This window comes from Ailuropoda melanoleuca, chromosome 12 (genome assembly GCF_002007445.2).
Source record: "Ailuropoda melanoleuca isolate Jingjing chromosome 12, ASM200744v2, whole genome shotgun sequence".
NCBI classification, from domain to species: Eukaryota; Metazoa; Chordata; class Mammalia; order Carnivora; family Ursidae; genus Ailuropoda; species Ailuropoda melanoleuca.
Window position 1 is genome coordinate 52,347,958 of NC_048229.1, and position 25,812 is coordinate 52,373,769.

Consider the following 25,812-nt stretch of genomic DNA (forward strand, 5'->3'; position numbering starts at 1 on the left):
AATGGAGCTTTAAAGTTTACCTTATGTGCCTTGTACATTGATTAAATACAAAATATATGCTGGCCATTTTTGACCATCATTTACTGTATTGATTTGTTAGCAGGGGAACTGTAATAAAAAAGCCATTGATTTACTGTCCTTATTTGCTTATGGGCTTTTTTTTTATTATTAATTTTTCCCATTCTCTCTTTTTTGGACCATTTCTTCTAGACAAATGCTGTGCTCCATGAAGCTAGAAGAGAGGCGGTCCCCGTGGAACAAAGGAATGAAATCTTGACTGCCATCCTTGCCTCGCTCACTACCCGGCAGAACCTGAGGAGGGAGTGGCACGCCAGGTTAGTTCTCTGCTGAAATGGGATTTGTTGTCCCTGAAAAAAAACGAGAGCTGTACTCCGCTGAGCCCTTCCTCACGATGGGTCTCATCCCTCTCATTGGAGGCGCCATGAAAAATCAGTAAGTTACAGATGCTTTCAGCCAAAGGTAACTCTCCTGCACATGGTACCTACATTAATCGTCTTGAGCCATGATGTCATCTTGTAGGTGTATATGATTGATCCCTGAGTGGTACCATTTCGCATGAATGTTTGTATCCTGAGCACAAGAGGATAAAAGTACCTGATGCCGAAGGACCCTTTTAATCAACACTCTAAGAGACTAACATTGCTGCCTAGTTAGGGCATATGTCTGGGAAATTCACACGGTGCTCTTACATCACTCAGTGAGAGGCACGTTGCTTGAAAGTGATCTATTTATCAACCCCAGTTTTAGAATTGGCCAAGTAGGAATTCTGTTGGCTTCAGCCTTAAGTTTCTTTGCTCATGGACTTACCTGTGGTTAGAAAGCTGTTACTGGTAGAAAGTTTCTACAGATCATCAGTTTTTACAGAATTGAGGCTTGTGTAATCTGGGTTCTGTTATCCTGCTCTTATTTGAAAAACAGTTGATGGGTGGAAGGCGGGAACCACTTCCCCCAAACGTTAGGGTTACTCTTTAGATCTGCAGTTGGTAAAAAAGGTTGAATTATCACCTGTCTCTCAGCAAGAGGGAGAGGAGTCGGGAAGATTATGCTGAATTTTGTCTCGGAGTCTTATTTGATGCTTAGGAATCCTGTGTGCCTGGGAGTCAAGAACATTGATAAACATAATATTTCTCCAGATGAGTTCATGCAAGAGAGTTTGTAATCATTGATGACTTTACTAGTAACAATTTGCATGAAAATTGGTTTGTCTGAACAAGGCTGAAGATGAGCTTTTTCCAGAAAGGAGACAGTAAAGAGTATGAGCTGTGCATTCCGATTGGGTATTGCAAAGCTGCTTCTCAAGTATGTGTATTGTCTCTAAATTCGGACTTGTATTAAAAGTATAATTTTAAAATTCACCTTGATACTCTCCCCTTCCCCTCTTTTTTGTAGTGTAGTCAGATCAGAGTAAGTGACAGTTTTAGCTACAGTAATTAAATAATCTCCAATTTAACTTTTCTTGTATTCCAGCTTCGGCATATATATTCATTGAAGCATGTATATTTTATTAAATACTGGAATATCCGTGTGGGGACATCTAAGATGTGTTTTTCTCTGTGTTTAACCTTTTATATCTTTTCCCCCTGGTGATTCTTATTAAATAGGAAAGAGAGAAAGAAAGAAAGAAAGAATTTCCCTGTAATCTCTCTTCTACCCCCACCCTCCCACCACCCCTCCAAAGACAGCACAGCTCCGAGACCGAACGTTGAGGATGGATGTCTTCTGTTGAGTCCATTTAGTTTGTTAACAATAATTTCCTCGTGCACCAGATCATCAGACAACACGCCCAAAATGGCCTGTTTAAAAGGAGTCTGTTTTCAGCATTTCTGGCCCTTACTGCTAACAATTTAATCAGGAGCTGGAGCCAGTGTTGAAGGTGATGGAGTCTAGCATCTGAAACAAAAATTCTCAGGTCCTTTGTGGTAGGGGAGGAGAAAAGAAAGAGCTTAGCAGCTGACACTCTGCAGACCCCCTTAAAACTAAACACCTGAAAGCAAATTTCAAGAGGGTCATGTCTTGAGAGCTCAGAAGGAAAAGTGTCTTCAGAGTATTAAATAACCATAATCCTTCCCCCCCACCCCTTCTCCACCCCCATTTGATGTTTCCCATCCCAGTGACCTATCTAAAAGACTCATCCATATGATCTGTATAAACAGACTGTTACCATACACCTCTCTTTTCCTCATCAAAGCGTCCTCTGGCCGTCTGGAACCGGGCGCTGGCCGGAGTAGCCATCGGGCGGGTGGTGGTGAAAGTTATAAAACACCCACCGCCGTGCTCACCGAGCCGCTTGTGTTTTAGAGATTGGCCCATTGTGTACTTTGGAATTACACGAGGAAAAATGTGCTTTGACAGAAAATAATTAGCGCTCGCCAAAGGCCAAGCAATAGGTTACAGTATTTTACTTTCATCAAAGCTATCAGGGGATCAGTTAGATTAGATAATAGAAATTTTTTCCTCTGCAAGTTAAATACAGATGACTCTAATTACCTTCTATTGCACATTGGAGAATGCGTTACGAAGAGTACAGCTTCAAGAAATGTGGGTCAGCGGAGACTGCCGCTGGCAGTGACTTTCGTAGGAGGCCATTGTCATAAAGGTCCCCCACCCCCGCCCCCCCCTCCGGCAGGTTCCTCTACAGTCATGATATTAGGGAGAATATTTTAAAGCAGAACTTGTAACGGGGTTTTAAAGTACCCATCTCTCTCTCAGGCCAGGAGCCGAGCCATTGTTTGGGACTCCCTGAAGTCTCTTAAACTCAAAGCATATGTTCCCTGTAATTTAGCTTTTTGAGGAACGTGTCACTTCTGCATGACTCGGGGTAACTGAGTTTGTCACAGTGTCACACAACCCTGCGATTCCAGAGGCACATCTGAATGTTGTGGGTTTCCTTCCCCAAGCTCGGTAATCCCATAAACAACCCTCTCCAAATAGGCTTATTAGGGCTGTCTATTCACTTCCCCCGAGCTGAATGATCCAAAGTACATTAGGAGAGGCTGTGTGAATGCAGGGTAAGTGTTAACAGAAGTGGTACAGAATTTCTGAAGATTTGGCTTTGTTTATACAGTCCACTCTGCCTGATGGACAGCTTGTTATAGCTTTTAAAGAACTGGGCAAGCCCTCTGATCTGACCCCTTCTTGACCTCCGCAGCCCAAAGGTCAGTCTGCAGCTAATAAACCCAGAGGTTCTTACGGTCTACTGTAGGAAAAGGCAGAAAAAGAGCAGCTGCAGGGACTGGGTGTCCCGGGCTAGGCTGCGTGAGGGTCACTCTCTGATAATGAAAATGATTACCAAATTATATGGAGGTTTAACCGCAATAGTGCGAGAGAAGAGGGTGGAGCCCCACGTATTAGGTCTGATAAATGAACTGTGAAGAAGGCCCATCTGGCTCTCAACGTCTTGTCTCCCCCTCTCTCCCTACCAAGGGGAAACATTTTAAAATAACAGCAGTACATATAGACTCAATGACCCATGCAAGGAGCTGGAATGGATTAAGATTTAATGGTGACAGTGGAAGAAATTATCATTTGAAAAGTACGCTGAAGAAAAGGTACAGCTCCGTGTCTGTGCCCGAGTTGTTTTTCTAAATAAAATATAGCAAAACATGGTGCCTTGGTTTATTTTCTGCAAATCCCTAGCGCCTTTCCTCGATTGTGGAGAATTTTGAGAGCATGTCTATTGTGGAATAATTATCCACAGTCAGCTGAAGGAAAGGAATGGGCTTCCTTTACCTTGAACATGTCAGAATGAGAAGCAGATATTTAATTTTCAGCTTGCTAATTCAGTTGAGCGAATGTAAGTAAATCAAATGTTTGAGAAAAATGCTCTACAAAAAAATTGCAATCCACTTCAGCCTCTGGCCACCGAACATTACGCATGTCTGGATACTGAATATACATGTCACTCCCAGACGCTGTTTTGTTCTTACCACAACTTCGCAATTCCTTGTCTGTAAAACGAAGACAAAAGCACATAATGTTAATTGAGTAGATGGGTTTTTTCCTCTCTTTATTCCTGTTTCAAAGAACCATCATAGCAATGTTAATTATTGCCGGCAGTAGGCAGGTCATAAGCTGCTCTTTCACTTTATGTTAATTGATAAGAGTAATCTACTTAAAGCTCTCTCCCAGCTCCCTGTGAACATAGAGGGTCCTGGCTGCCGACCAGCGACGTCGGGCTTCACAAAGCTCTGTACTCTCCTTCCGAGATGGGGGGCACAGCCCATGACTCTGTGTTCTGAAACAAGAATGAGTTGATTCCATTAGCATTTTTGTATGTTTGGTATATGTGCCATACACAAAGCGCTGCGTGAGAGGCTGGGCATGAGAGCGCGCGTTTGGCAGCCAGTTGAAGAATGTATCTGGGGATGAGATTCTAGCAAGTTCCCAGAAAGGGGCTGTGGAAGGCAGTGGAAAGGAAGGTGGTGGAACCATCATTAACCACAAGAGAGCGGCAGGTTGCTCCAGCCCACTCAGGAGAGTATTTGCAGACTAGAATTGCTATACTATTGAAAATCCTCTTATGTTGAACTACAGTGCCCACATATACAAGTGTCGCCCAGACAGTGGTTACATTTAACATAGAAACAAAAAGCTTCTAAACATTATCCAAAGTCATTGTATGTTTCATCTTAGGTTTTGACTTGACCGTGTCTCTCCATGGGGAGCCGAGAGCCAGGTGGAGGCTAGCAGGGGGAGTTGAGGAACACTTGTAGAATTAACGGTACTTTTTAACTTGGAAACAGTGCCTTTAAATTTTTGCTAAGGAAGATGCAAATACAAAAAAATAAGACGAAAGCCAGGCCATTAAGGTTTGTTTTTTTTTCCCCCTAGTCGAGATATAATTCATAAAATACAAAATTTCATGTAACATAAAATTGATAAAGTGTACAATTAAATGACTTTTTTTTTAAGTATATTCACAAGATTGTTCCTCTCACCATTATCCAATTCCGGAACATTTCCGTTACCCTAGAATGAAACCCCAGACTTGTTGACAGCCACTTTCAATCCCCTCTTCTCCCCACAGTCCCTAGCAAGCACTAACCTACTCTGTCTCTGTGGATTTGCCTGTTCCGAACATGTCATGTAAATGGAATCCTACACTATGGGATTTTTTTTATCAGGCTTCTTTCATTTAACACAGTGCTTTCAGGGTTGCTCTGTGTTGTAGCCTATCCAAGTACTCCATTCCTTTTTATTGCCAAGTAATAGTCCACTGTATGACTAGACCACGTTTTGTTTATCCATTCATCGGCCCCTGGACATTTGGTTGTTCGCACTGTTTGTCTCTTCTGAATCACACTGCTGGGTACATTTGTGTATGAGTTTTTGAGTGGCACGTCTTCTGGTCTCTGAGTGTAAACCCAGGAGTGGAATTGCTGAGTCATACGGTCACTTGAGGACTTCTGGACTGTCTTCCACATCCACTGCCCTCGTTTGCTCTCCTAGCAGTCGTACACAAGGCTTGCAGATTCTGCACAACCTCACCGACACTTACTTTCCTTTGTTTTTTTTGATTATAGATATCCTAGGGTTGTTACTGTGGTTTTGATTTGCATTTCCCTGATGAGGAAGGATGTCTTGAACATCTTTTCATGTGCTCGTTTAAGACCATTAGGTTCTTATTCGGGGGACTTAAAAACGTGCCTGATGTAAGCACTTACGCCCTTTCAGTGGGAAGGAGCTCACGGCCATTAGGAGTATGTGGCGTATGGAGGGAAAGGAGCTCCAAACGAAGTTGTCATGAGAATATAGCTGGGCCCGTTTCCCTACTCCCCTGGGTAGGCCCAGCCCTTTGTTTATTTGTAGGTGGCCCCCGGTTATTTGTTTTGGGAGACCCCCTCCTCATACATCTCCGTTACAGCGTCTCTGAGCATTACACGCTGGGTAGGAATGTCACTGATTTGACGGAAACTCCGTCTGCTTACAGGTCCTCCACTTCGAGGCTCCAGCAGGATTTTCGATAGCCCCGTAGCGACAACGTCGTTTGGGTCCGAGGAGCCGTAAAATGGTGCTGAGAACAGTTTAAAAAATGTTCATGGCAGTTTCTTAGAAAAGCTTTCAAAACTACTTGCTTCCAGTTAAAATGAGCTCTCTGGATCTAGATGGCTTTATAGACAGACACGTCTTCCCCATATTGGGCTTTGTCAGCTCAAAAACCTGCCAAGTGAGCCCTTTTTCTGGACAAGAGAACCATCTTATTACTGACCATCTTATCACTGACCACAGTCACCATAACCGTGACCATCTCATTTACCTCCAGGACGGATCCACTTTGGACGGATCCATCTTTGTTAGGGCTCCCAAATCCAGCTGTTAGAACCTTTTCTAAAGTGAATCAGCTTCCAAACTGTGATCTGGGTGCAGCAAATTAAACAGTTTGTGGAAGTGACTTCTGTGGATCCACTCTGGTCCTGAGACTAGCCCATTAAGGTTTTTTTCTGTATATATGTGGTCTCTCCTTTTGCCTCCTGGCAGGCCTGAATTATGTACGAAACTGACAAGTTGATCCAGTCCAGAACCACTATTTATCGAGTGCTTGTTATATACAAATAACTGTGCGAAATGCTGTGAGAAATATTAAGATGAGCGTGGTGCAGCGTCAGTTTTGAAATAATGTGTTGTTGAAGGTGGGGGAGGGCCGGGCAGGGTAATAGGAACACAGTGGCTAGCCTGCAGATTTTCATTCGTTTTCTGCAGGAACCTGGAAGATGACTTAGCCCTGAAGTCCGCTCCAAGGGAACTTACAGTTGGCTAAGAGCTTACAAAAAGGAATCAGCTGACATGTGTTATGTGTGTGCTTGACTCCGTGTTGACATTTTGTCTCTCCTACCAGAACAGTAAACTGGGTGAGGGCCGGGGATTTGCCAGTTCACCAACTGTAAAACCTGCAGTTCAGATCACTCCTCTGTTAGAACCATGCCCTGGATGAGCCGGGACCCTAGTGCCTGTTTACCACCGATCCCTGCCTCTAGAACAGTGCCTGGCACTCAGATTTATTCAGTGGCTGGCTGAACAGGACAGCTTTCCTCTCAACCCATTCCTGTATTTCTAAGTACTTTGAGTTCCCTCTTAATTTTGAAGAGGAATGACCATTTGAGATGCCAGCCTGTTGCTTTTTTGGGTATATATTCATCTTCTCTTGCCAGAGGTGGAAACCTTGAGATTGGATGTAAGGAGAGATCTCTGATATATAGTTCTTTGGTGTCTAAGTCCCAAGACTGCTTCCTGACCCCTGCTTCCAGCGTGAGCAAGGAAGGATGCTGTGTGCACAGGCTGATTCGGGTACTTGAGGAAGAGCCTGGAAGTGAACACCCTGGAACTGAGCTGGGACCAGGACAGAAAGATAGGGTCTCAGTCCTGAGGCAGCTGTTCCTGATCTCTTGCCATTCCTGGATGTGAAATAGAACTGGGGGGAGGTGGAAAGCCTCCCTAGAGCCATTTCTCTGCACAAGAGGATGGCTTTTAGGCCAGGAGGCGCAATGCTGAGTGTAAATGTGACCTCAGGGGCACCTGGGTGGTGCAGTCAGTTAAGTGTCCTACTCTTGGTTTCAGTTCAGGTCATGATCTCATGGGTTATGAGATCAAGCCCCGCATCGAGCTCTTCACTCAGCATGGAGTCTGCTTGAGTTTCTTTCTCCCTTTCCCTCTGCTTCTCCCCGCCCCCCACGCGCTTGCTCTGTCTCTCTGAAATAAATATATATGTATATATATGTATACGTATATATATACGTACATATGTATATATATATACACGTATATACGTGTGTGTGTCTATATATATACATATATATGTATATATATACTTTTTTATGTGACTTCCAGTTTGCATTTTATCTGCTCCAGGCAGTTGCTTTCTGCTGGTCACCTGCTAATATCCTGATGTGCCTTTAATGGTTTCAATGCAGTGATGAGCATCAGCCTTGGTGACTTGACATTTGGGCCAGATTTTGTTTGCCGCCCTGGGGAGCTGTGGTCACACGAAGTGGAACCACTGGCCCCAAGGATGGGCTATGGGGTGATGAGTCTGATGTTACTATCTTCTGAGACAACCTGTGATGGAGTCGTCTGACCATGTCAACTGCTGTCACTCACGTCAGAGAGAGGGGCTGCTACTTCAGGCCAAGTTAGTTGGGAGCTAGAAGTTGTAGCGTCTGTGGCCCAGTAGCGGTCCACTGCAACTGGCTGAATTCGTTTGCAAGATTGGGGGAAGAATGAGTGAAGGAGCTTCCAGGGAGAAACAGGGAGGCACTCGCCTGCCAGTTGCCATCTCTGACTGTCCTTTTTAATGCATCTGTCCCATCTCCTTTAATAATTGCAGTCTCTGGGGCGCCTGGGTGGCACAGCGGTTAAGCGTCTGCCTTCGGCTCAGGGCGTGATCCTGGCGTTGTGGGATCGAGCCCCACATCGGGCTCCTCCGCTGTGAGCCTGCTTCTTCCTCTCCCACTCCCCCTGCTGTGTTCGCTCTCTCTCTGGCTGTCTCTATCTCTGTCGAATAAATAAAATAAAAAATCTTTAAAAAAAAAATGCAGTCTCTGCTTTCTGCTGCCCTTAGCAGAAGAATGTCCTTTGTGTATCTGAACCAGATTACTCCATAAAACCCGGTAACTCCATAAAACCTCCTCATAAATGTGTAGGAATTGAAACATTGTATAAATTTAGAGCAAGGATTAAATGAGTCTAGAGATAGGGTTACCTTTTTTTCCAAGATACAGCAACTTATCTTAAGGAGGCCAGTGTTGTTAATGTTATTACCATTGTTACTGTCATTATTTGAACAGTTTTATGGGAGACAAAAGCCAATTGACTTCTGCTCATCTTATTTGTAAAATCAACACCGTAGGCTTCAGTGTGAGCTCCACTCCTGGAAGATTCTGACTGTGATTGGTTGCTGACTATTTCTCATAGGCAGTGTTTCTTAAACTTTTTGAGAAAGCATTGATGAATCCATTTATTTATTCAACCAATACTTACTGAGGGTTTGCTATTTGTCAAGCACTGTTCCGGGTGCTGGAAATGCGGCAGGGAATCCCACCGAGGAAAGTGCTGCTTGCGTGGAGCTTACGTTCCAGTGGAGGACAGACAAGAACTGTGTTCCGAAGTGCCACTCTGAAAGTGTCTTTTGAAAAGTGTACATAAACTGCCAGGGCCTGCATATTCAACAATACTCAGCAGAACCAAAATATGATCCTGCATTTGAAAGATGTGGCATTTTCTTTCGTCATAGTTGTGCGAACTGTTCACAGAATACCAGTTTCTAAGGGGTGCCATGCTGGGGGGCCCACAGCCTTCATTTCTTCTTAGACAGTCTGCACTCCGAGTCCCAGTGACTTTTCAAAAACAGTGTCACCTTAAAGGTCTTCGCTTTGGGAAGGCTCAAATTCAGGCCAGGTTACACTCACAAGTGTCTCTTAAGAGAGAAGCTGTGCCTATCTCTGAGGTGGTGGGGAATCGTGCGTGTTAATGCACCCCAGTAGTTCAACAGTGGTTACGGTTACCCGAGTGAGCTGTCAGTCATGCATTGACTCAGCAAATACTTATCGAGTGCCTTGCTGGTAGCAGACACTCTCATGGGCCTTGAGGTTATAGAGATGAGTAACACTTGACTAGGGGAAATGTATTATGCAATACAGTATAATTAACGCTGTGAAAGAGTTTTAAGTCAGGATTCTGTGCAAAGAAAGTGGGAAGAAAGGGAAGACAGTGTGGCAGGCTCTCCTGAAGTGTTCTTGTGTGACTGTCATTCTATGCCCAGCCATTGTGGGGGAGACTGCTCGGTTGTGAAGTTGTGTTGGCTGCAGGTGGGTAGGGAGTGATTTCTCTCCAGAAGGGGGGAGGAATAAGGGAGAAATCTATATGTGATTATGGGTCAGGGGATAAAATCTGGGCTACTTCCTTCCAGAGGGATCTAGTTCTCCATGATAAATGGGGGGGGGGGTTGCTTTCTTTCAGAGCAAATTCATTAATGTGGCATGGAGGTTGGGAGCATGGATTCTGAGCAGGGTGTCTGGGTTATTCCCTTTCTTCCCACTTTCTTTGTACAGAATCCTGACTTGTACTCTTTCACAGCACTTATTTTACCGTATTGCATAATACACATCTATAACTCTAGGCAATTATAGGGAAGTTACTTAACCCCTCCGAAGTTCAGTTTTCTCCTTTGTAACTTGCTCAGGGGATAAATACTATTTCAGAGGGCTGATGAAGAAATCCCACGTAAAACACTTTCAAGAATAAACCCAGCCACATTCATCCGTTGAGAGCATGCCCCCAAGTAAAACCCCAGCCTCATGGTAGGGGCCCCACCTTGCTGAATTCAGGTAGGGATGAACACTAGATGGATTTTGTCCTGTGCCTTAGTGCCCTGCACTAAGCACCGTCACATAGAATTGACAGAGGCCTGAACTCCAGTTTTAATCCTGTCTCCAGCTGGCTGTTAACTTGGGGCCTGTCACAGACACTCAGGGTCTCAGCAACTCCATCTAAAAGAGAAGCAGCTCAACCCAGGTGATCTGAAAGGCACCTTCCCGCTGGACAAGGTGCGGCACTGTGAGTTAGATCCCAGGGAACAGCTGGAGGTAGGGTACGTCTTCCTCCTGATGGCTTCACCCTTCTACCCCCACTGTCCTTGAAATCTGCAGTTGTGCTCATTTTAGTAATAATAGCAGCTCCCATTTACTGGGGACTCACTAAGTGCCAGGGTTTTAAATGGTTTAGTAGGCGAGAAAACAGAAACAGAGAGACGCAGAGTAACTTGCCCAAGGCAACACAGCTAATGGTGGAAATGGAATTCAGGCCAGCGTGGCCCAGCTCAGACCCAGGCTGGAAGGCTGATGCAGGGGCAGCAACAAGGCTTTACAACCACTCATAGGTTCACTTAGTACTTTGTTGTGGGGCCCACAATATAGGGCTCAGAGCCCTTCCAGGATTCTGTCTCGCGTGGAGAAGGGCAGTGTGTATCTGTAAAGGTTTATTTCCTCTGGCACCTGAACAAGTTTGGCACTTTTTAGTTGTGGTTGCCCCTGTCTTTATAAAGAAGTAATTTCCAGCCCATGCTTTATGAATCTCCCTGCCATAAGTCTCTTCAAGGAATGTTATTACCTTTATAGCTGTGTCCTTCTTTTATATTGGTTACAATCTTTTAGAAAGTAGGAGCAGAGGTGCTGATGAGAACATCAAAGTTTAGCCTCCAAGAAGCTGTAAATCCTCTAAGTGGAGTAATTTTGAGGCTGTGTTGGTTAGTCAAGGCTGATTTGAGTGGGTTCCCTTCAGGTGAACCGGGAGCATTTATATATGATGGGCCCGTCACCCGCTACGCAGTGTGTTTATGTCTAGGAAACCATGCACCGCGCACGGGGGGTCATGACCTTACTCTACCTTGGGATGTCCCCAGTGCATTTAACAAATTTACACCGTACCGATATTCCAGGTTACAGATAAAAGTTTGACTCTGCATTCAGCTGAGGAAGTAATGGGGGGAGGGGCGTAATGATCGATTCTGTCGGCCTGTAGGGGACAGTGTTGTATCACACACCAGAATGAGTTTCCACCTCTTGTCTCAGGACAAAAAACAAAACAAATCAAAAAACAAAAACAGGTCAATCACCTTCACATTACTTATTGAAATTATTTGAGTGATGCCAGGGTGTTTAGAATAGTCACTACTTTCAGGGTATCGATCAGGCCTTTTCGTGTCTGTGCACGAAAGGAATAGTTTCGCGTTTCTTTCCAGGATGGGAGTGATTGACACTTTTCTGATTAGCTTTCTCTCCATACTCTCCTCAGGACAGGGTACTTTTTAGTTCAATAAACCTTTAGGTTTAGTGGACTTATCTTCATTTTTCACTAAGACATGCCCACGTCAAGTTGAAATGCTTGAGTTCTGTCGTATTCTAAATAAATATCATAAGCCTTTTGAAGGGCATTTTGGAAGTTGTGAGTCTCTTCTTTTTATCCATATCTTTTTCTTCACTGAAAAAGAAAAAGATGCTATTTACCGAGAAAATGAAGTCATGTCTATGAGGCAGGCCTGTGTAGAGCTCAGTCTGAACTCCAGAAGCTCGCTGCCAGATGCTCGGCGTGGCTCTCGGTTCGGCATGCCTCTCTTTCCAGACTGTAGACAGCCTCCATATCCGTCCAGGTGCCCCATGGCCTTGCCAGCAAAACCTCCAGCCCCCCTTACCCCCGGCCCAGCTCTGGCCCCTTCCCTCCTGGAATATGGGCCCTGGAAGGCGATTGTAATTAACCCTCGGAAAGCAGAGGTTTTGCTAAGGCAGCGTGCGCAGTAATGATTTTGTTAGCTTGCTTCATTTCCAGTTTCACCATCAATTATGCCATGTGTTTCATCCAGTTGGTGCTACCCTCCCAGTGTTAATTATATCCTACAAGACTGTTACAGTTAATTTTATGGCAAGCATATTGTCTCTTCAAGGCTCCAGAGCAGCTCATAAATTATCTTGAAGGTAAAATGTAACTTGGGGAACTAGTTAGGAAAATTCCATCCATCTCGCTTAGGAGCTGCAGCTGCTCCTGTCAGCTGCCTCGCTGCCGCATTGTGAAGGAATTACGGTGGGTCAAGTTGAAGAGGGTAGGCCCAGGCTGTCACCGAGGAGAAAGGCTGTCCCGGCCCTGTCAGACAAGTACCTTCTGCCAATCCCTGGTGGTTTCACTTTGCAGGCGGGAAGAGGCAGGTAGCCCAGGTGAATGGTCCCCGAGCTGTCTGTATTCATTACTTTACAGAAACTTGTTGTAGGGAGGCAGGTCCAGAGACCTTTCCTCTTCTCTGTTGTCATGATGTTAGGCATCATCTGCAAAGTGTGAGGGAGATGACTCTATAACTGGCTCCGGCCTGGGGCCGGGAGACGGCAGAGCCTCGCCACAGCCCCCGGAAGGCCCGTGGCTTCGACGGAGCGTTTTATTTGTGGTTGTTATTGTTCATATAATCTGATAAAGTGAGATTTCACTGTGAACGAATGTACTCTAAAATTGCCTACTAAATAAATTAGCAGGTTATCTTATTGGGATAATAAACACACTCTTTTTCTGTTTCCTCACCCGAAGTCGAAGCTTTACATTTCAGCCCTCGGGGCCCTAGCATTATTATTTTTAATGACTGAACACAAGTCTTTCATTTAGCTTGTTTGTAGAGTTACTGTAAATGATCTTTCTGCTGTTGTTTCTTCATTTGAAATTCTGCATGTGATCTCGCTTGGAGAGCTCTGAGGGGCCGCTGAGAGTCGGGAGCTGTGGTAAGCGCAGCACCTTCTAGCAGCATGGCGAGCCGGCCGTGGCAGGGGAGTCAGAGAGGGTGTGTGAAGTCAGGACGGCTGCACACGTACGTCTCCGTTCCGGTTGGAGCAGAGCGTGCACGAACGGTGCCCGAGAGCCCTGCCATGTCCCCGAGCTTCTGGTTTCCCCCTGGATATCTCAGAGCGTTTTCATGCCTCCCCAAAGGCACGCAAGATCATTCACCCTGAGCTGTGTCACTAAGAGAATGAGACTGATGTTGCAGGGGTTCGGAGGCCACATGCAATGCCGAGATTGCACCCATAGAGGCCCTGGGCTTTCCCAAGGAAGTGTCCTTCTCAGAGCTCCTACTGATAGCAGCACGATACCTGGATACTTGATGAGTTTTCTAGTGAATTCAGGCAAGAGGTTGCAAACTCAAATGTCTGCAGGGCCTGACAGGTACCCCAGATGAACGAAGCTGGGGTGGGGGGTGCTGAAGCGAGCGGGAGGTGCACACCCCGTCGGAAGTAGACAGCAGCTCTTCAAGAGCCTTGCAAGGAGCTGAATCTGTGTTACTAGGTCCTCTATGTTTTCAAGAGGAGTGGAAAATGGAGATCGTGTGTATATGCTTATGAAGTCTTCTAACTATTTAAATGTTAGTGGAAGTTCTTTTTTTTAATATATTTTTTAAAGATGTATTTATTTGAGAGAAAGAGAGAGAGCGAGCACTTGTGAGCCGGGGGAGGGGTAGAAGGAGAGGGAGAGGGAGAGCAATCTCAAGTAGACTCCATGCTGAGCCCCATGCTGAGCACAGAGCCCACTGTGGGGCTCCATCTCCCCACCCTGAGATCACGACCTGAGCCGAAACCAAGAGGCGGATGCTCAACCAACTGAGCCACCCAGGCGCCCCAATGTTAGCAGAAATTCTAGTGTTTGTACCTTAACATTCAAGTGAATTAATCAATACCTGTTTGGAGACTGGATGGTGTGGAGAGGATTCTGATACAGAATGGAAGTCCTGCCTGCTTTGAATGAAAACTCTTTGTAGCTTTCTCACACTTCTCAAGAACAGAGACAGTGACCCTGGCCAGGAGACCAGAATGCCATCTGGGTACTGCCTTCTGTGATCTTGTAACATGGTTCTACTCTGTGTGGGTTCTTGCTTGGAGGAAATATTTCTGTGTGTTTATTTATTTATTTTGCCTCTAACCTGGCAGTCTGTCGTTTTTCCTTTTACAGAGAAAGCATATGAGAGTTTCTGGAAGTGAATGAGGTATATGTGGTGCTCTCTGTCACCATAAAAAGGGTGCCTGCAAAAATGTTGGCAATTTTGGATCTGAGAAGGGTTTGATTCTCGGGGGGAAGGGCAGGGACTCCACTGCTAGAGATCACCATTTCTCCTGTGTCACCCTCGAGTTTATGCCTTATCCCCAGCTCCACCATGGGGGAACCCAGCTGTTCTTTCGTGGCTCAAAGATGTCATGTGGTCAGAATAATCTTTTAGTCTCACTGATCAGGACTGATGCCCACATGGAGGTGTGGTATGGGAAGTTGTTAAATATATGTGGGTTTGATCTTCTGGAGAAGAGGAAAATATAAAAACAATTTCTTTCCTTGAATAAAAAGCAAAAAGTAAGCATAAACCCTGGCCGCCACTAAAGTCAGCTGTTATGCATGCGTGGCTGAATTTCATTGTAAATATTTCATAAGGGCTGTTAGAATGCAGCCAGGTTGACATCACAGCCCCAACTGTACCAAAGGAACCATTTCACTAAAATAAGCCAACATTTCTAAAGAAACATGAATTTCTAATGTAAAGTTAACATCGGGTCAGAAAACCCTCTGGAAGAAATGTCTGTATCAATGTTTATAATCTCTGCATTTATGGATTTGCAGTTTGTGCAAAAAACTCCCAAAGAGACTTTATTTTGGTTAAATAAGACCAGCTCGTGAAATGGTCTGTATATCCAAATCCATCCTAACCCAGTGTCTTGGCAGCCTTTTGTATAAATAATGTCTTTTCCAAAACGTGTATATTTGAAAAAGGAAGAGGGAAATTAAGTGGCACACCGTGTCTCTGGGTTGCCATCAACTGACAGAATCCTAGAAACAGCACGTGAAGACTGACAGTTCATTCATTCTTAGAGCAAATTACAGAGCCGTATGTTAATTTATGGATTTAATTGAGGCATGGAAGGTTGCCGTGAAGAGCAAAATGTTCACCCTCCTTTCATTTTCCTCCTTTCTTTCTTTTTTTTTTTTTTGTAGTAAAAGTTTAGTTAAGCATGCCCTTTTTTGGTGTGGTTGTTGGTATGTCACACAAAATATGTATGAGGTTTAGAGGCATTTGGCAGAAAAGAAATGAAAGGATATTCACATTTTGTAAAAACTTAATCCACGTTCACAGATGGTCCTGTTCAGGTGCTATTTTAATTATGAGGTAAAGAACAGCCCCACACAGTTGGAAGTCGTCTTAATAAATGGAGAGGGGCTTTTGTCTTCAAGCGTCAAAAAGCCTTGTTACTGAGAAATTTAAATACTTTGTGTTATAGGGGAGAGTCTCAAAATGACCAGGATACTTGGAGAAAGCAAAACGATGGGCTCTTCTAAAGATCAAATGAGTTCACTAGTAATGTTCTACAAGTGTGTGGCTTTGAGCTTCCTTAATATTGGTCGTTTTAGCGATGGCTTTTCCAGTGATACATGTGCACCCGTGGATATGTTCCTGCAATCAGAGGGAAAATAAACAGGACAAATTGCAAATAACATTTAAAAAAAAATTTAATCCCAAATGGAAGTATTTCTTTACGGTTCTTAAGCTCAAAGGGCTGCTTTGCCCTTCAACTGATAGAGTGTGCCGAAGAACTAATAATAATTCAGATGCTGCTGTAACTTACAGCTTGCATTAATAACACACAAATAGAACAGTCTTCTTATTAAATATTAGTAATATAATAATGTCTTACTGTCTTTCCCTTAGTGGGGAATTATGAGGACCTCATGTTAGGACCTCGGTGTCCTGACATAGTTAATTATCCATGGATAATGGTTTTCAGCCATCGCCGTTCTGAGTGATGCAGCTTTGTTGTTGAGGGCTTATTAAGTGTTCGCAGACTCAGGTGCACCGTACCTATGCACTTGCCTACAGAAGCAAACAGCTGTGTTTTCTTTACCATATTATACATCACATAGAGCGTCTCATTTATTAGGGCCGAGCTAATGATGCAGGCACAAACCTCTATGTCCCATTCTCTATGGCGATAATATATTTGCCGTGGAGATGTTAGCTTGTTTTTCATAAGTAATTAATCTTTTCTTGTACCAAATGTATCACATGAAAACGGGTTAGCACCGGGGTCAAAATACATTTAATCTGGTCTGTACAGATTGGGCGAGACCTCTGGATATAGTGGCATTTTTTTTCTCTCTCAAGGGCCTCACCCTGTCTGCAGTGCACCCACCAACACAACGCTCACATTGCTAGGAACTTAGGCTGCTGAAAGGGAATCATTTTCAGTCCTTGAGCACCCACACAGGATTCAGACCTGAGTACTTGCTAAGTGAAGTAAGCCTAGCGACAGTCCTCCACGTTCGGTCCCTTGACAAGGCTACATATTGTCCACGCAAATAGCTGTGGGTGGTGGGTTTCTGTCAAATCCCAAATGCCTCCCGGTTCCTGCATAGGTAGGCCCTTCTGAGATGTGCCAGGGCCTAGCTCAGACGCCCCCAAAGTGGCAAATACACGCACTGGGGCACACACGGTGTTTTTGTCATACCCTCGTGAACAGTTTTTAATTTTCAGAGTAGTGTATTTTGTTTTAGATTAGAAAAGCATGATTAGCGTTTGGATCCATGGTCCTCAAATGATATTACTGAGGACAAGAGTGAAGTCAGTCTTGAAGTTTTGGGGTTAAAAAAATTTTTTTAAGTTAATTCAAAGAAAAATGCTAGAAATACAGTGTAGGGCAGTTCATGAATATCACTAAAAATCATGACGGTGGATCCCATCATCAAAGTTTAGGAAACACTGGCCTTACACACCAAAGGGGTCAAGAAACCTGTATCTCCATCATAATGGTGCTGTTGATTATGAAGATGATGATGACCGTCATTATAATTAGTGACAGCAGCTAACTTCGGTGACTCTTTATTCTATACCAGGTACTCTTCTAAGTGTTTTACCCATATGTCCTTATATACTCCTCAGGCCAACCCAGTGAAGGAAGAGCTACTTTTATTTCCATTTTACAGTTAAGGTACCCAAGACCCAGAAAGGCCAAGGAGTTTACCAAAAATACCATAGCTTGTAAGTGACCAAATCAGGACTCGAGCCCAGGCAGTGGGGGTCTGATGTCCTCTTTTTAATCACTGCATTTTCCTACATCTTGATGGACCGAGAAATATTACCTTCTGTCTGTTCTCTAAAGAAGAAGAAAGGTAGAGAAACATGAAAACATACAACACCGCATATAATAGTAATCTATTACTTATGTTATATAAATAATACAGTATTTGTATTTATATTACTTGTCGATATAATATGTTTACTCACATATAATATAATAATGCAGTAATCCTCCATGTGTTGTGAGGGCTCTAACCTGAGCTGCTGATGTGGCCCTGCTGTGACTATATTCTGAGTTCTTGGCTTCCTTAGACTGCATCCTGGATGTATACTAGAACAGATGCTTTAGAACTTGAAATTCTTTACTTGAATTGATGAAAAAAGTCAGGAAGGCAGGGAGAGTATCACCTTACTCTTTCAGTTACTGTCAGAGAACCCTCTGAATACATACTACGTGGGGAGAATTAACATTTATGTCTTACTGTCCAAGGGCCTATGGAGCAAAAAATCTTTGGCAACTTCTCTATTTCTCTACTTAGAAAAGCATCCTAATTCTTTTGCCTATTCACTTCAAATATATAGAAACATTATTTAATCTTGTCTGAAATGTAAAGTGAAACTCTTCAGCAAATAGCATGGTTATATGCCCAGAAAGAAAAGCCAGAGAGTTAACCTATGAAAATTAATCTCAACTCTGAACAAATGCTCAGAAATGAAGAAAAGAACATAGCCCACAGAACCCAGATGTAGGTGGGAGTTAGGTCTCCCAGGTCCCAGAGCAAGACCAGAGGCACACATCTGAAGCTCTTCCATGACCCTTGCTTTATCTTGATTGAAAGTCCCAGAAAAATGCTCAAGCAGGCTAGAATTTGCATCTGTCTTTCTCATCTCATGTTTTTCTAAGCCACATTGCTTCGTTTTCTTCAGTAGTATTTATGACTAGTTATATTGCCCAAGGAGACTTGATTGACTTGAGTAAGGCATTAAGGTATGGAGAAATGCGTAACTGGGCCACTTAGGACACCTGTCCAGTGCTTCTTTCCCAGCCAGCCTCCCCATGGGCCAAAAGTCCACACAAACAATTACTTGTGAATTGTGAGGTGCTCAAGGAGGAAAATTGCAGAACAAAATGGGTTGAAGGGATTTATATTTTTGTCATTTCCAGTTGAAGCCAGGGGCTAAAACTCGTGTCTTGCACCATTGTAATCTACAACCGTTTAATTTGCTAACAAGACTTAACTGTTCAGGATCTGCAGCCTTCTCCGCCGGTATAATCAAAACAAGAAGCATTTGGCTCTGGAGAGTAAATGTTGTCGATCTTTTATTTTGCAGCCCCACCATTTTCTCTCTGGTAGGCTGAGATGAAACAGAAAGCTGATATTTGGAGCCACTGGAATTGCAGGCCTTGTAATTTTGAAATATCCATTTTATCCCGTGTAATTTCTTCCCTAAGATTCCTCAGTCTAAATCTGATACAGGTAGGAGCCAAGACAAACAGTAACCATTTATAGTCACCCAGACCAGTTTGAATTTCACCCTAATGTAAAGCAAAGAGAGTTTTTGGCTTCATTTCAGGTGTGTAACAGGGGTAGAAAATGCATTTAAAATTTAGCAGCAAATGTTACCATATGTTTCCATAACAACTGCAAACTTTTATGTTAGAAAAGCAATAATATAAACACGTAGGAATCTTGGAACAGTAAACTATTAATTTACCGAATATAAAAAATCCAGCATGAAGGGGCTTTTATAGCCACAGAAGCCATGAGGGGGCCCAGCATCCTGTGAATTTCTCCATTATGTGGCAGAAAATATTGCCGGTTGGTTTAAATGAGCAAATCTTTTAAAATTATAGGTACAGTGTCAATTCTCCACAGTACATTTTTCTGGAACAATGTGTGGTGGTGCCAGCTATGGCTGATTTCTTTTACCATCTTGAACTAGTAAAATGCCGTTGAGTAGCTGCCCCCAACGCACATCTGTAAAATAAGTGCATTTTTGTTTTCTTCGTCCATAGCTTTAAACTTAAGAGCGAAGGCTGGGGTCCCGCACAAAGTGTGGTGCCCAGAAGCTGGCTCCAATGCCTGTAAAGGAAGAGGTGTTCACGCATTTTTGATATATATGGAGAAGGTTCACAGTTTTCTCTCCCACCCATTTTGAAGTATAAAAGAGACAGGGGGAAAGGAGGAGAACAGATCTACTTGACTACATCTTAAGAAAGAGGAGTTAGTAACTAGAGTTGTTGAAATCACCACCAGGAGAAATTCTGTGTTCTCTGATTTCTCTGTGGGGGAAAAGAAATAATCTTCTTCTAAAATATGTATCAGAAACATGGCAACCTGTACATGGGTCTTTCATTCGAAAAGAAGCATGGATTTTTCCCCCAGAAACCTACCTCAGAGTGTGGGTAGAGTTTTGAAGCTTTTCCTGGAACAAAATGACGTTCCCTTGTCGTTTAAGGTGAGATGACGCACCTTGAGCAGGCCGGAAACGTGGCTTCATGCGGTAACTGTCATTGAGTATACCAATCAGAGCAAGAGAAGAGGAGGTCAAAGGGAGGTAGGACAGGCTCTAAAAACATAGCGCAGAACTCGCGAGAGGGCTGCATTTGGGACAGGCCCGAGAAAAGGGCTGCAGTTCTCTAAATTTCAGAAGGTGGAGGGAAGAGGCTCCACCCTTCCAATCGGGGTGGCGTGTGCTGCTTGGCCCCCCCCAGCCTTCACAGTGGAGCCCACAGGCTGCCAAGCCAGAAGCTACACAGTGGGGGCATTGGTTAAAGCAAGGCTCGCAGTGGTTAGTGGGCCAAGGACAAGATGGAGGTTCTCAGAGAACCTGGTCGGGCAGGAGTGAGACTAGGAAGCACAAGTAAGGGTAGAAGAGATGTTTCTTGGTGGGCCTCGTTTTAGGGCAGAAACCTGATTTCCCCTGGTTATCACCTTCTCTGGCAGGGTTAATAACGTTTCTTGTGTTTCTGTCAGTGCTTGGGCACATCGAAGCTTCTCTGGGAGCATTAGTGAGATTGGAGTCTGGCATTAGTCTTGAGGATCCTTAATCTGTGTCTGACTCCCCAGTGGCATGAAGATGGGTAGGTGGTTAAGAAGAAAGCAACGTGCCGTTCATTCACGCAGAAGATAATTTAGCGAGCACTTACTGCGGACCTGGCAGGCCTGCCTCCTGTGCTGGGGGAGCTTAGGGTCTAGTGGAGGACAGACTAAACACATGCGAGCAAATAAAGAAGACAATGTCAGATGAGGAGGACTGTGGAGAAAAGGGAACAGGTGAGCGGTTAGGGAGAGACACAGAGCTTCTTTGGGACTCCAAGGGAGCCCCACGGGACAGAGCTGAGGAGAAAGAACCAGCCAGCCAGACCAGAGCACCGTGCCTGAGGGCGAAGAAGATGAGAGGGGATGGAGAAGCAGGAAGGGTGAGACCCTAGGTTGGGGGTACAGGTTTCATTCCATAACGGCGCTTGTTGACTCAGAATAAAAAGGAATCCAAATTCCATTTACAAAGTATTTTGAAGGTTTGCACGTGTGCCCAAGGCTGCGGTCGGCCTTCCAATCATAATTATGTCAGAAAAAAAGACATTCTTGTGTGACAAAGGACATGGTGTCGGCCATAAGCAAAGCATGAGGTCCTTATGAGTTGGGAAGGTTTTGATGGAAAGAGGGAATCAAAATGGGGCTCAACAGGTGTTGAGATGGAGCACCTACTGTGTGTTGATGCTTCATATGTATTTTTTCACGTTTATTCCTCAGGTAATCCTCCGAAGGTGAGGTGCTGTTATCTCCGTTTTGTAGATGATGAAACTGAAGGCAGAGAAAACTAAAGATAGTTATAGACAAAACTTTTAACTCGAACCAATTTAGCGTGCTGGAAGACAAGCAAACCCTAGCAATCGTGACCCACTAACTCAAAATATTATAGGCTTTAGAATAGCCCTATGATATAGCTTCACACCCTGTGGATGTGCTAAAATGTCAAAACAAAAGGGTCTGTGTTTGTTTTTAGGGACATGGAGCAGCAAGAGGACTTAGGGAGCTTGTGGCCTATTATGAAGCCGGTCTTTGGAAGAAAATCGGCTCAGTTAGAGGAGGCAGTGGCAAAAAAAAAAAAAAAAAAAAAGAACCAGACCTAGTCCCTGGAGAAGGAGAGGAGAATTAATGGAGGAAGTAGGGGCCAGGTATGACCTTGCAGGGTTGAGGAGGACACCAGGGGCAGAGAGACCCTGAAGACATTGGAGGGAGAACATACCATATCACTAGTGTTAACTTCCTGGAGGGAAGCAGAAATGCCACGGAAGGAGGCAAACCAGAGCCACGAAACACCCAACATTGTCCTCTTGGGCCTTGGGATCTCTAACCGACCCTACTGAAAAGTTGCTTCTGTACCTTTCAGAAGTTTGCCTCAGGGGTCCTCTCCTTAGGGTATCTTTTGAGGCATGACCCTGGGGGGAGACAGGTCAACTTTTAGGCTACCTTTTTTCAACTGAGGCCATCTCCCACTAAAAGTTTGCTTCTCCCCTGGCTTCAGCCGGCCTGGCATTTCTGACAGACGTGTAAACAGATGCAGGCATTGTTGCTAATGACAGGTGATTATAAGAGGCATGGGGGCCAAGGTAATTAAACCACGACTTGACAGGAACATTTGGCAATGCAATATTTCAGCATTAGAAATTTCTTTGCAGCATGCTTTCCCCCCTTGGTTTGGTGAAGATAATTCATTTTTATTCTTGAGAGTGTGGTGCTTTGAGATCTGCAAGTGTCCTGTGTCAACTCCTGGTTCATTGTAGGGCTCCAGAAAACGGTTACCAGTGGAGTGTGTGGAGATCTAGTCGGTGTCTCAGACTCTCCACGGTCTGCTCCAGAGCAGGAGTGGGAATAGGGTCTGTGGCCGAGTTCAGGGATTGTATCTGACACGTTATTATGTCCGATTTGATAGTGAGAATGCCCTGGAAAGAAACATGCATTCTTTTTATGCCACTGTAATTTCAGCTTCTCTCCCTGTTACCTGGGTTTGCCTGCCCTTGCTCCCATGGATCGATCAAAACATGGCTGACTCCATTCTCTTGGCCCCCAAAATTCCTACAATGAGAAGTAGGGGGAAAAAAATCTCAAATCACCAGTAACCTCTTGTTACAAAGAACCATAGTAGAAGCAATCATCAAGGTCATGGAATTTGTTTGTTTGTTCATTAGATTTAAATGTAATTAAAAACACACTGCGTTCTCTTTGCTGTCAGGATGATTAGGAATGCCTGTTTCGACACTTAGAGACTACTTCCTGCTCACTGCCATTGGTGGCTAGCTTATGATTCTGTGTTTGAGGGAATCCTGTCTCCTGTTGGATAAATAGCAGGCCTTCATGTAGACTTCACATTTATAGTTCTGACTGTCGGGCGAGCTAGACGACTAGCTTATTTATAGTAACTGTGGTAGCCCGCTTTCTCCGCATACAGTGACAGCTAACATGGACTATTTATCACCGTCCTGGCACTTGTCTGAAATGGAAGCTTCTCCCAAGCAGGTTAGTTCATTCCTTTGCTGCAAAACCAGCTTCTGAATACTCTTGGTTGAGGGTATACCTGGCTGTCGGAGGAGATCAGTGAAGCAGACCAGAGAAGGCCAGCGACTGGCAGGATGCTGGTTTCTCTCCCTCAACCCATTTTGATTTGAGGGATGGTACAGCTGGAAAAGTAGGTTGAAGGCCTTGAAATCCAGGGAGGGGTGTAGAAGGAGAGGAATTTGTGAATATGGTTTGGTTGATGCCAGAGGAGTGCTGAGCGATTGTGAGTCTTTGTGGGGTTGCCCCCCTCCCGCGTGGAGAGCTCCTGGCCAAGCTCTTACATTCTCATTCTGCTTCAGGCCGCGGTCTGTGTGGAAGCAGAGTCTTTTTTAAAGCTTTGTCAGATAGGTTAAAAGGTGTCCCTCCCTCGGTGTATTGAAAGAGAGAGAGAGATTAAACTCCCTAAGCCTGCCATGTTCCCTCTAAAATATCAAGTCAGGATGATTTTTAAATCCAAAGTTTCCAGGCTTCGGGGCTGTGACCTTTAGTGCAAGCAGCTTTGGAACTGGGGAGGAGGGATCAGCGCAAAACACCATTGGCCCACAGGCTGGTGGCCTCAGGAAACCTGCTGCAGCCAACGTGAATTGTTGCCTTTCTCTGCCTTCTGGGCAACAGAGCACTAACCCCAGATAAATACCCAGCCTGACTCTGGAGTCACCGCAGAGGCCTGCGTGGCAAACCTTTCTCCAGCAGGCCTGCTAACCGCGCAGCCTCAGGCCAGCTCTCTGGGTTACTGAGATCAGAAAGGTAGGGTCTCTGCCCTCAGGAGACTTAAAATCACATGACTACCATTGCGAATAAGAACCCTTAATTGAACTTCTAATAAGCACTCAGGTGCTTTTCATATATTATTTACTCAGTTAATGCTGAATAATTATGGAACCAGCTAGTCCTTAGGGAGGGCTGCTCTGTGCCGGGTACTTTTTCAGCGCTTAAATGTGAACCAACTCAACTATCACAGTGGGATTTTTATTATTATTATTATTATCACGCCTAGTTTTAACAGGAGAAAACCAAGACAAAAAGATGTTAAGGAACTTTCCCAAGGATACAGGGGCCCGGAGGCAGAGGAAATGGGATTCCAGAGCAGGAAGTCAGGTCCCCAAGGCCAAGCCCTCTGTGTCCCGTCCCCCGTCCTCTGTCCTCGAGACCCATGTTAGGATCACCTTGTGGGCATGTGAAGCCCAGACTGTAGGTCTTCCTCGGGCGGGGCCGGACAGTTCGCATTCGCATTTCTGACAGGTTCTCGGGGGTACTGATGCCCACAGCGCTATGTCCAGCAGAAGCGAGCAGTGGAAACCAGTCACCCTAAAGCAAAGAAAAATGAGATGTCCTATTATTAATATAAACAGAGCTCTATGAGAATATCAGTGGCCATAATAATGATTATTTTATTTTTGTCATTATTGCGGTATTAGAAGCATATAGCAGTATATAAGCATGTTGAGTGCTTACGCTGTCCTGGGCACTGTTTTATAACCAGGTAACCATCATAACTGGTACTATGGGTTATCTCATTTCCTCTTTACAACAGCCCTGTGAGGTAACACGGCTGTTCACCCCATCTTATGGCTGAGGAAACAGAGGCACAGTTTATAAACTTGCTGAAGAACCAGAATGAGGATTCACTCTACCCCAGCGTCATTCCAGAGCCCACGCTCTTAACCACAAGGACAGCGGCAGACCATTAAGGGGATTCGGAGCCACATCCGCAGAGCTGGCAGTGTATGGGCTGGCCCTGAAGGAGGAGGGAGCGGGGGAAAAGCTTCCCGAAGGGAAGGGAAATGTGCAAGGGCCCTGGGCACAAAAGGGCAAAGTGCAGTTGGGTGTAGAGCACGGAGACTTCCATGTAAGATGCATGGGAAGAAATGAGGGATGGTACAGCTGGGAAAGTAGGTTGAAGGCCTTGAAAATGAGGAGTCGATGGTGCCCAAGAGTGGGCTTCATGCTTTTGAGCACCTGTCGGGGGACATACTCTTGCTCAGAACTCACCGAGAGACTTCCGGATGCAACGATGGAGTCATTCTTTGTTAACAGTGCTGCCGGGCCTTCTCTTCTCTGCATTTCTTAGTTTGAGAGTGTCCGAATCCGTTCAGAGGAGAGTTTGATTTCTGAGGTTAGCGACCCTGTGACAGTGACTCAGGCCCTGCCAGGGGAGAAGTGAGTTTGGTACACAAGCCACATCCGAAACAAACGGGGGACATGTGTGCTCGTGGGTGCGTGTGTCCGTGGGTAAATCCATATACCACACTTAGGAAACGCCTGCCGTGGCACTGGTGCGATGGTATCGTTGGAGCTGCCAACTTGTTTTATTTCTGATATTGCCTGGCAGCCCCTGAAGGAGGGAAAGTATGAATTTTTATCTCCCATTTACCAGACTTTCATTATATTGTGCTTACAGACACAGTGTCAGCACATAAAATGTTAAACATCACTGGTCTGAAAGAGGCTCCCATTGTCTTACCTCTGGTGCTGGGGGAGTCTTGCTAGCCTTGCTGTAGTGGTTCTGTCAGTGTAATATGACATGAAGCATTTCTCGGTAATGACAGACATTGAATATGAGTGACAGGAACTCTGACCGCGAGGAATGGGTTCAATTACCAGAGATGGGGGGTTACCTGAGATAAAACCAAAGGGCCCAATTGTGCTCCGTTT

The 25,812-nt window shown here is 44.7% G+C and overlaps 1 protein-coding gene across 3 annotated transcripts in view; it reads left to right on the forward strand.

The window, feature by feature from the left end:
- FTO (FTO alpha-ketoglutarate dependent dioxygenase) overlaps positions 1–25,812 on the forward strand; it is a 282,764-nt gene that overhangs the window by 125,055 nt on the left and 131,897 nt on the right. For all 3 annotated transcript variants that reach the window (XM_034638936.1, XM_034638937.1, XM_019797912.2), the window contains one exon: positions 211–335. In XM_034638936.1, coding sequence (XP_034494827.1) covers positions 211–335 — 125 coding nt within the window. The remainder of the gene's footprint in view (positions 1–210; positions 336–25,812) is intronic.